General features: G+C 39.1%; 1 protein-coding gene across 5 annotated transcripts in view; it reads right to left on the reverse strand.

The window, feature by feature from the left end:
- Positions 1–279: 279 nt before the first annotated feature.
- The window catches only part of itpkb (inositol-trisphosphate 3-kinase B), a 24,442-nt gene continuing 12,992 nt past the window's right edge, over positions 280–11,729 (reverse strand). For all 5 annotated transcript variants that reach the window (XM_046874430.1, XM_046874428.1, XM_046874429.1 and 2 more), the window contains 6 exons: positions 9,510–9,609; positions 8,070–8,283; positions 7,763–7,967; positions 6,393–6,494; positions 5,486–5,557; positions 280–4,472 (listed from right to left, as the gene is read on the reverse strand). In XM_046874430.1, coding sequence (XP_046730386.1) covers positions 4,266–4,472; positions 5,486–5,557; positions 6,393–6,494; positions 7,763–7,967; positions 8,070–8,283; positions 9,510–9,609 — 900 coding nt within the window. In that variant the 3' untranslated portion in view covers positions 280–4,265. The remainder of the gene's footprint in view (positions 4,473–5,485; positions 5,558–6,392; positions 6,495–7,762; positions 7,968–8,069; positions 8,284–9,509; positions 9,610–11,729) is intronic.

An 11,729-nucleotide genomic window follows, 5' to 3' on the forward strand; every position in this document is an offset into this window, starting at 1 on the left:
TATGTATGCTTTGAAAGTTACATGGCACCAGGAAGATCTTGATGTTTGTAGAAGATCTTGACTGGCCTGCTATAGAGCTCAAAACCAATTGAAGACTTTTGGGATAAACCAGAATGCCATCGCAGACCTGTATAGACTCATAGTTGCCTCATTTTTTTTTTTTTGTGAGAAAGTCTTGGTGAAAGTCTACCACGTTTCCATGTCTTCCTGCAATAGCTTTTCTATGAACTTCTCTTCCATCATTCATGCAGCTGGAAAGAGGACACGGGACACACAGCAAACATCCCACTACTCGTTCGTTTACTTCAGTAAAATTCAGTACAGAAAGGGGTATTTTCTTGCGGAATCAGTGTAGTAAAATGTACAGTGGCTACTTAAATAATACAATGCTGATCAGGCTTTTTTTCCGAGATCACCTCTGCAGGACAGACCGTTCTCATGCCAACATTTCATCAAAACCTTGTAACATGCAGAAAATATCATGCAGCTTAGTGTTCCTGTGCAAAATGTCATCACGAATATGTACACGACACCATATGACAACACACACACACACACACACAAAGCAAAAAACAGCACTTGTTAAAACAGTAGTTTGCGGACTTTGTTCTGTTTACCATCACATAGCAAGTACACTATAGCACCATGAACAGCAGGGGGCGCACTACACCCAGAGCTCAGCCGCAGCAGGCCAGAACGAGCTGTGTGAAACATCTCATCACAGACAATCGATTTAATTTTACTTAAAAAAAACATTTTTTTCAGACATTTATTTAATTGCTTTACAGCATTATTTCTTACTATCTGTCCATTTTAATTATTATTCTGCCGTCTTATTTCTATCGTTTTTATTTCCCCACACTGTAACATTATTTTTAGACGTTACATACACAAAAGAAAATAATGATAATAATTATTATAATTATCATTTTGACCACCAGAGATGCCCAAACTTGACCCGCCATGTCATTTTATTGTTAATAATGAGGAAAAAAATAGAAAAAAAATAAGTCTCCATAAAACTTACTGAGAAGTTGTATTAGATAGTTTTAATTTTTTATAATTTTAAATAAATAGTAATTGTAATAATTTGTGTGAATTGTAATTAATACAATTAATTGTACATGAACGTTAGAGAATAATTGTACACTACACACCTCAATAATGATGGAACTGATATAAATGGCATCCGGTGATGAAGATCAGGTTCCCTTTTAAATCTGGTTCCTCTTCCTCATGAAGTCTCAGGAGGTTTTTTTCTTGCCTCAATCGCTCGCTCGTTAGGGCTAAACTTGCAATTATGAGGAACAAACATATAGCGATCAAACATAAGTTTTTTTTATACAAATGTATCTCTGTAAAGCTGATTTGAGACGCCGTCTAGTGTTAAAATCGCACTACAAATAAAACCGAATACATTTTTTTTAATTACGGACTTTCTATGAATTGATTAGAATTTTGGTATGAAATTGTAAATTTTCAACCAATTATCATTATATAAAATAATATAAAATTACAATGTTTGTTACAATGCAACATTTATTTTCAATCCACGGCCTTTAAGAAAGTTTGGCCCTTTTGGCTCTCCAGAAAAAGTCTGGCGTCCTCTGGTTTAGCTCTAGTTATTTTTATTTTTTACCGAATACGACTTTTTCTTTTTTGTTGTGCGAATTTCACATCTACTAACGATACACAAAAACACCTCATGACGATCCGTGAGGTTCTGCCAGCGTCTGCAATATAAAGCCATGACACACTTCCATACTTTTTCATAATTTTTTTTAGAAACCAAATAAAAGTGCACAGATCGAGCGTTTCTGACCCGTCACGATGATCTGAGCTGTCGATTCGAGCGCCAAATAAACCGGCCCAGGGTTGCAGATGTCTATCAGCGAGCACTCGTGCAAACAAATGAGCGTTTATCACAGATTTTGTTTTGGTTGGACCACAGTCAAATGCTTGGCAGGAGCAGCGAGTGCCGGATTTGCATAAGCAAATAGGCATGTAAACGTCGATCACCTCAGATTGAACCGGATACACTTCGGGGCGTGAAAAAAGCTCTGGGTGATTATTTTCATTTCGGAAATGAACATCTGAGAGATTGATAACAGAACCAGAGAGGAACGTGTTTGAAGCGAAACGTCTATCTGAGCGAAGGAAACCTGGAAAAGCATACGGTATGGATGAACAACATGAAGGGTTCGCAGGAGAACATGAAAAGTCTTGGATTCATTCATTCAATTTTCCAAATGATGCGAAGCTCTGTTCCAAAAAACCTGCGTTTTGACCTACAACATGTGGACGTTTTTGTTGTAATACATCATTTAACTATAAGCAATAAACATCGCCGTCTTTCATTAGAAGCAACTGAATTCAAAAGGTATTCCAGATAAATAAACATACACCATATGGGAAATTTTTGCTTAAACTACGAGACGGTTCTCCACCAATACCCTGAATGAAATCTCACAAATCTCCAAAACATTTTGTAGAATGTCCTCCCAGAAGATGGACATCGTCTCAAATCAGCTGGAAATAATTAGTTTACGAATATAAATTGTAGAAATTATATATTTCTAATAATCGAGCCAGTAGGAAAAACTTCCTGAGATGGTATAAGGGAGAAACCTTGAGAGGAACCTGATTAAAAAGCAAAAAACCTCATCCTTGAAGGTGCATTCATAATAGTTCTATTATCTTTGAGGTAAATGTTCACTGATGGACCGTCTCCAAGCCTCCTCAGCCTACCTGCTTTTCCCAAAGAACTTGTGTCTTAATGAAATCTTACAAATCTCCACAAAGTCTGGTCGAACATCTTCCCAGAAGTGTGGAGTTTATTATGAGTACAAATTGGATTTAATGTGTGAATGGGATGCTCAAAAAGAAGCTATCTGATGTTCAGGTGTCCAGATACTTTTGCCTGCATAGTGTATATATATGACATAGTTTACATGCTAAATCTGCCAGTTAGTTAGTAAGTACTCGTGTAGCACGTGGCCTTCAAACCAACGTGAAAAAAATCTCTTTTTTTGGATTTTTTTGGTTTGGATCGTTAAATACTTTTCGAGGGACTGAATTTGGAATTGAATAAAAGCAAAGTTCATGGCGTTTTAAAGACGGACCTGGGATGTTCATCGATTAACTCTAGGTAGCGTTGCTGAAGCATTGCGTGCACTTCATGTGGTATTTTTCATTCAAGGACCGTATTGAAACCAGGACAAAACGAGTTTGCTTCTCAGGCCGCGAAAGAAATTCTAAAATTCCCATTTACTATATATAGCAACCGATCAGTTTTTTTAAAGAATTACCTTCGCACCATCATCTGATTCCAAAAATATGATTGTTATTTTTGGTGGAATTTTTTCAACCGGGTACAATCTTAGTTTTTTTTTTTCCAATGCACCATCAAATAAATTACCACAGGCACAAACTAAAACTAAAGGAATTGTCAGTTATTAAAATAAGGCACTATGTACAATAAATATCAAGTGTATCACATCATTATTAACAAAATCAAAAAACGAACAAACGGAAAAAAAAAAAGAAGCGTTATAATGAGAAAACGTTACTGAAAGAACGTACGTGTGAGCGATTTCGTAACACTAGCATTATACGAACTAAACGAAAAATTCAGAAGTATTTTTACATTCGAACAAAGAAATAAGCTGCAGAAAATCTTTCGGATTGCCTCCGCTACTAAAACTTTATACTGTACAATCTCTACAATATATATACTATGCATATATACAGTGTATATATATATATATATATATATATATATATATATATATATATATATATATATATATATAGAGCCTCTTTACATACATACATACAAATATGCACATACACAGCACGTGGGCCTTCTATCAATTTTTTTTTTGTGTTTCTGTGTGTGTGTGTTGAGGAGTTGATGGAAGGGGTTAAAGGGGTAGCTTTAAATGGTAACCCAGGCAGGTCCTGTATTGTAGTGCGAGTGATCTACCCAGGGTAAAAATAAAGAGAACTCCAGGAAGAGGAAGACCTGCTCCGTGTTCCAAGTCTGCTTTTAACATGCCCTCTCCAAGTGACGGAAAAGGAGCTACAGTTTCTCCCTGTCTTCTCTTGGCTGTAAGAACATAGTCAATCATAGGATAGATTGCATAAACTGTAATGAATCGAGTATACAAACTTTTCTTAGGCAAAATCTGGGAAAATTGGCCTCACTTTGAAGGCAAGTTAAAACCAGTATTGAAACACGTTGCAACCTTCTTTTTTTTTTTCCTTTACATCGTCTCTGCCATGTTGCTCAGAATGTCTATGAGGTGGTCAAGGCCGTAGAGGTAGCCGTCCTCACGGTTGCCCTCCACCCACGGGGCACGGTGGTTCAGGACCTGGCCTTCTGGCAGCGGTGTGGTTTTGCCAAAATCTATCATCCATACTTTCGCCCTTTCGTGTTTGTCGTGGACAAAAAGGAGAGAGCTGCCGATCACCTAAACGTTTGGCGAGAAAAAGAATTGTAACCAATAATAAATAAAGTAGTGCTTTAAGATTACATTTATATCCATGAGAAAAAGATGAAGCTGTTGAAATTAACTGTTTTATTTCTCAATTTCTTCTTCAGTTCATTCTATATTATAGAATGTTCCATCACATGCTAAATCCTGCATGAAGCTCAGGAACGTCATTAGGAAATGTCTACAATAAATGGAACTTGATCTGGATAATACTCTGGTACACAAAAAAAAGGTCGACTGATTCATCAATTTTGCCGATTATTAGCTGGAATTATAAGCAAAAATCCATACCGATAGTTTTTCCGGGTTGCGTTCTGCAGTAAGAGAGCAGCCTCTAGAGGCGAATCGCTGACACCACATGCTGTGTCTTTTTTTCCATTCATTTTGCATGTAAATTTTTTATATATTTACAGTGTTACATTTTTTATTTCTGTTTTAATGCATGTCTTATTTTTTACGATTTTCATTGAAATAATTATTTATTTCAATGAGCACATTTTCAATAATCAATACTGTTTCATTTTATAGTGAAGTTCAGTTCTATTTTACCTGAAATGTAATGTTTGTTTTTTTTATCCATTATTCGTTTGAAAATCTATTGGTTAATTCATCGGTTATCGGCGAGTATGATCCCTAGCTATCAATATCGGTCGACCTTTAGTACACGACAACTGAATTTCCAATGTCAATTCCTTGCCAAAACACTTTCCTGAGTCAGAACCACTGCCATAAAAAGATGATGATTAATGCTTTGACTGAACAAGAATAGAAACATTGTTTTGAGCCTCGGGTTTTCTGTTTAAAGTATGATTTCCGTTAATCATTTAAACTCTAATCCCCTTGTTTAAACACTGAAATGGTCCTAATAAGCGTTGAGGGGAAAAAAGCGTCCAGAATGAGGCTTTAGGATCTCTATATTATTCTATATTATTATTCTAAATATTATAGAATACCCAGTCATCAAAAGGGGGGAATTTTCAGAAATTTACCTCATGCATCCGGAAAAACGGTGACTCTTCCAGAGTTTCCTTGATTTCCTGTAGCCGGCTCAGGTATTTACCCTGTGCAAGAAAAAAAAATCCATTTCATTTAATATAATAATTTACAATATAGACAAACGTTTGTGGACACCTGAACATAAGATGGCTTTGTGCTTCTTTCAACACCCCATTCCACATTAAGTCTCCAATTGCTTTTATAATGAGCTCCACTCTTCAGGGAAGATGTTCCACTAGATTTTATGCTGATTCATAAGATTTCATTCAGACACTTAGTGAGATAAAGTCTGGTACTGATGCAGGTGAGGAGGTTTAGGATAAGTGTTCAATAGCATTTGAATAGCAGGATGCTCAAGATCTTCCACACACATCGAAAGCATGATCTCCTAGTTCAAGTACCAGGAAAATGTCCTGCTTCCCCAACCAAAATCGTCTAATATAATCATGTGCCTTTGACTGTGTGGAAAAAGTTTGAAGAAGCACATATGGCACATGAAGATAGTCAGGTGTCCCAATACTTTTGTATCCATATACTCATATACTGTACTCTATTCTCACAGGAAAACACATTTCTAGAAGACCGTGCTGCTTCAAAAGGTGAAATGTTCTCATAAAGCAGAATCAAAAACAGGTCTAATGGGAAACATCACAAAGAACTGAAAGTGATGTCTGGTTAAAAGACATGCTCATGTCCATGTCCCTGTTTTCAGCAGTGGTTTGCTTCGTAGTCTCTGTATTAAAAAAGGAAACTCTTATGTTTGGAGTCTGAGGGGTGTTTTGAAGTGTTCTCCTAGCCACTTGGTTGGCAGCCAACAGACATTTCACATTGGCAACAGGCCCTAAAACACACACACACACACACACACACACACACACACACACACACACACACACTCACCAGGATATTCTTGTTTCCTTTGAGAAAGTCGTGGAAAGCCTCAGTCAGTTGTTCCGGAGTCTTGGTCTTTTTAAAGTCCCGGTTTACCGTTCCATCTTCTTTCTGCGAAAAGGACAGCAAATATCATACATTAGAGGACATGCTAAAGCATGTAGCATGAGTAAAACATTATGCTAATAAGCTAATTCTGACATTGCGTTCGAAAGGATGTAAAAAACGACGAAGGGAAAACCACGTTTTTACACCCTTTTCTTTTATAACGCATTAATTTCTATTATAACAAACGCAAATTGCGTTTCAGTTCGGTTCCTGAGACGGGAATCCCTGAAGTGTGACGCCGGAAAAAGGGTGCGAGAGCGAGACAAGAGACAGAGAAAGAAAGAGGGATTAGTAAGCCTTCAATAGCCTTATACAAGAGCAAAGTCTGAAAGGAAACCTTCGGTCTTTTTCTCCTCACACACACACACACACACACACACACACACACACACACACACACACAGACACACACACCACACTGAGAGGGGTCCTTCATGAAGACATTTGGAAAGCTGCAGACCAAGGTCTTCTAATCCCATCTTCACACATCTACGCCAGTCTAGGTTTTAATGTAATGTAATTAACCAATGTTTTCTGCTCTTGTTTTCTTATGTGGTCTTATTTTGCTTAGCGACCGATGCACCGTGTGCATGTGTGTGAAGGTGAAGGCCAGATTTCCAGAAATAATGTCCTGCCTGTCACTAACTGATGCTGCGTTTTGAATGGACATGCCACCACCAGCCTTTATGGCTGACAGGAACATCAAAAACATTCAGCCTTCTTAAAAAAAAAAAAATGCTATGTTTGCTAACCCCAAACACACATTAAATGCTAGCATACGCTACACGGCTAAAAACTGCTACATAAACGCTCAGAGGTAATCGAAGCGACGTACAATTGTTCAAGTCAAGTAGCTTTGTGATTTCAACCATATATAGCTGACACAGTACACAAAGAAATGAGACAACGTTTCTCCAGAACCCTGGTGCTACATAAAAACGACATTAAGCTACATAACAGGGGCACAGGGCGAAGGATAGTTCCGTTCGCTTTCAGATCCCACCAGATTTTGGAGGCGTTGGTACTAAATTTGTGTTCATTTATAATCTATAGTTCCTCACCCTGTCCACCAAGCCAGCTCCATGAACATACGCTTCACTTTACGCTTACACAACCCTATCAAAAACATTTGGGATTAATTAAAATGGTACCCCAGGCCCCCTCAACTACGTGAGTACCTGATGTTACTTACGCTCTTGTGGTTTCATTTCCACAAAATCTAGTAGAACATCTTCCCGGAAGATTGAAGGACATCATTCGTTCATTCTCACCTTGATGCCTTCGATGCGGAAGCCCAGTGTGGCTGTAGAGCTGATGGTCTCTCTCCACTGCATGTAGCGTGGCTTGGTGACTGCTTTCTGCTCCTGTTCCTCTGGTGTAGGGGCGTTCGCATCGACTTCAATCATCTTCTGGTACATATCGGCCCTCATGGTGGGCTTCTTCCTGGCTTTCGTCAACTCGTCTTCAAGATACGTTCTAGGCAAAGGCAACACAGCATTTCTCAGATCACTTACTCTATTGGATTTGTAATACAGATCAAGGTACCGTTACGAATCTGACCAGTTCTTGAAGACCAACCTGATGCCCATCTTGCAATCCATGACACACGGGGTCTCGAACTCAGCCAGCAGGTCTTCCATCTGATTATACTTCTCGCCGTCCTTCTCTACGTCACCGTGGTAGGCTGGGACGTATGGCTTCAGGACGTCGTTCATCAACCGGGTCAGGCAGCGCTGCTCACACTCGCAGTGCTTCTTCAGGATGCAGCCGTACGCACCTGCCTTGAAGTTACCTGAGAAATGCATGCAGAGGAACAACAGTGCTCATGTAATATGTTTTAAAACGCAGCCATATGTGGGTCTTCACTAAACCACGATTGTAGAGGATGTGGTATCATGGAATTTTCCGTTCACTTAAACCAGGAGACCCAAAACTTGTTCCAGCATGACAATACCCCTGTGCACAAACCAATGAAGATCTGATTTACATGGTTTGGAAGATTTCGAGTGGCCTGCTAAGTCTAAGGGCCAGCTCTATGAACATCTGCTTTCCATAGGTTTGTTATATATGTGGAAGATCTTTGATTTTTCTGCTATAAATCTCAAACCCTATTGAACACCTTTGGGATGAACTGGAACATCACCCAAGGCTTCCTCATTACCTGACTTTACTGACGCTCCAAACGTCTCAACAAGGACACTTGAAAATCAAGTGGAACATCTTGCCATTAGAGTGGATCTTATAATAAGAGTAAGAGGGGACTAAATGTGGAATTGGACATCCCAATAAATTTTAGATACGTATAAAACCTGACTTCCTGTTTCACTGCAATATAAATTCCTTTAGTCTGTCGTAAATCAGGAAGAACCTACAGTAAATACGTGGGTGAAAATGCGCCGTCCGTAGGTAGAGCATTAATTAGGACTTTTAAAACAGTCTTAGTTGCTCCTCCAACACTCACACAGTGAAAAGGGAGGCAAAAAAAAATTGGCCAGAGGGTCACAGCACCACCATGACAACAAACGATCTGGAAGAACTTGCAGAATGAAAAGAAAAGCCTGTTCTGTTCCTTGCTTTTATATAACGTGTGGCACTACCGGAGCACTGACTGAAACAGAGTCATGTGAGACAAAAATAGAGCTTTTCTGACCCCGAAAATAATAAAATAAAATCCCATCTCTGATGGAAGCACCAGGAGATTTTCCGTGAAAAGGACCAAATCTGGCAAGAAGATGCGTTTAGATCTTGCAGGAGGCACTTGATTCAAAACACATGTCCAGAAATGGTCCGGTTCAGTAAGTCGGTCCTAAAGCCTACTGAAAACCTGTGAGGAGAGCTGAAAATAAAACGATGGACCCCCCCCCCAACCAAAATCTTGGAGAAACTGTAAAGATTTAAAGGAGAACCTGCAGGATCCGAGGCGTCGCCTTGTCATCAAGGTTATTTTTTGCAGAAGGAATTTTGCAGTTATTCCGAACTCGGAACACCAAGGCTAGTCAAATATTACACCAGACATACCTGCATGGCCAGCCAACTGAATCCAAGGGTACTTCTTTTTGAAGGACATCAAAAAAGGTGACCACTGCACCATGTTCTTGATCTTCTTCCATGATTTATGCTGTTCAACGACACAGTGAGAGACATTGTGTCAAAAAAAAAAAGCTTGACACCATAATCAACAAGGAATGTTCTTCAAACAATATTTTGTTTATTTCATTTACAAGTCATTTGTTTTATAGTTTGGAAGTTTGAGGGCAGTTTCTTCTGAGGCTCAGAGTTAGGAGGGGCTCATTTACATATATTAGAATACACAAAATAAACCCCAGAGGTTACTCCAGACCACCAGGTAAAAATGGCTGAGAGATGTTTTGCATGGATTTGACTATTTTGGATTGGTTTAAGAACAAAAAAATGTCTAATAGCTTAAGCTTAATAAGCATTTTATCGAATACAACAAACACATTCGGGAAGAAACATTCAGGGTCCAGGTCACTGAGGACCGCTAAGTCATGTGACTTCAATCTAAGCAACTGTTTAGTATCTTCAAGGGACAATACTATAGAAATGAAATTCGTCAATGTGCAGTTTGTGTAGATTTACTGTCCTCTGAAAAATAACAACAAGCAGCCATTATTGTCTAAACAACTGCCCACAAAAGTGAGTACACCCTCAGTGAACGTGTCAAAAATGTGAATATTGTGTGTGAGCACCATCGTTATGTAGCACTGCTTTAATCCTCCCGGGTGTGGAATTCACCAGAGCTGCACAGTTTGTTGCTGGGATCCTCTTCCACTCCTCCATAATGACATGTCACATGGTCCTTCTGCTTGAGGATCCCCACTTGCTTAGGGTTCATTTCTGGAGACATACTTGGCCACCTAATCACCTTCGCCTTGGCGTTTTCAAGCTCATTATCGTTATAACACAGTTTCAGGGTGGTACTGATCTTCTTACAGCCTTTGTGGAGGTCGACAATTCGAATTCTCAAATCCTCAAAGACTACCATGAGGTTCATGTTAAACATACAGTGGTCAGTATGAGAGAATTGGAAGCAAAATGTAACTGCTTTAATACAAGATACACACATTTGTATGGTTCTGACAAGCAGACAAAAAACACTAACGTGATGGCGGTTTCACGGCGTACAGCTGTTATCGCTGAGGGTGTACTCACTTTTGTGGGCAGTTATTTTTGACGCTAATGGCTGTATGTTGTTATTTTTAGAGGGCAGTAAATCTGTACTGCTGTACAAACTGCTGCATAGTAATACTCCAAATGATCCAGAAGATTTTTTTTAAATGTGTATTATAATAATATAAAAAGTATGTGAGATACTGTAGATAGATAGATAGATAGATAGATAGATAGATAGATAGATAGATAGATAGATAGATAGATAGATAGATAGATAGATAGATAGATCATATTGAATAAACTCATTCAGAAAGAAATCTGCATGAAGGAGGAAATATATACGGGATAATCTTCCCGTTCATACATGTCATACAAGTCGCATACCCTTGTTCAAACCTCTAATTACAGGTTGTTAAACAGCTTTTACGATCGGCCTCTTTTACATGTGCAGAAAACCACCCAAAGCCGCACAAACACACCCCATCATATCAAGTCCATGCAAACATAATAGATCCTAGATCCTGTGTTGTTCTTGATGCGGCTCACCTTTGGATGACAATCAACTAATTTTACGTTTCCTGTCTCATGCTTCTATATACTATTTTGCACTCCTCAATTTCCTTGCACTTCGCTGTAGCGCACATCACATTTCTGGTTCGTCGGTGGCCATCTTGAATATTAGCATTATCGCAGACAATGTAACGCTAAGAATTTACACGCCAAACAAAAAGCTTGTTAAACGAAACAAAAAAGCGAGCAATTATTTTTTAATTACCTGAATTTCTCTGGTGATGAGCATCACCGACGTGGCGAGAAAATTGATAGCGGGGAAAAGGAGACTCCAGATGTGCGAGGCGAACGACATGGTGCCAAACAGGACGGTGCCAGTCCAGAATGCCGCGTACAAGAGCACAATTATCTGGCCGAACTTGAGGGAAAAAAGGAGGCAGGGCAAAAAGGAGCCCCTCATTTGTTTCTTTGCACAACAGCATTAAAAAAAAAAAAAAAAAAATCCAGTGCCCATGCAAATGCATCAATGCGGTATGCACTGGTGCCAGGAGCCGTATGGAAAGCCTTGGGCCTCTCTAGCCGAAAAGGGCTAAG

This window comes from Silurus meridionalis, chromosome 18, assembly GCF_014805685.1.
Source record: "Silurus meridionalis isolate SWU-2019-XX chromosome 18, ASM1480568v1, whole genome shotgun sequence".
Taxonomy (NCBI): domain Eukaryota; kingdom Metazoa; phylum Chordata; class Actinopteri; order Siluriformes; family Siluridae; genus Silurus; species Silurus meridionalis.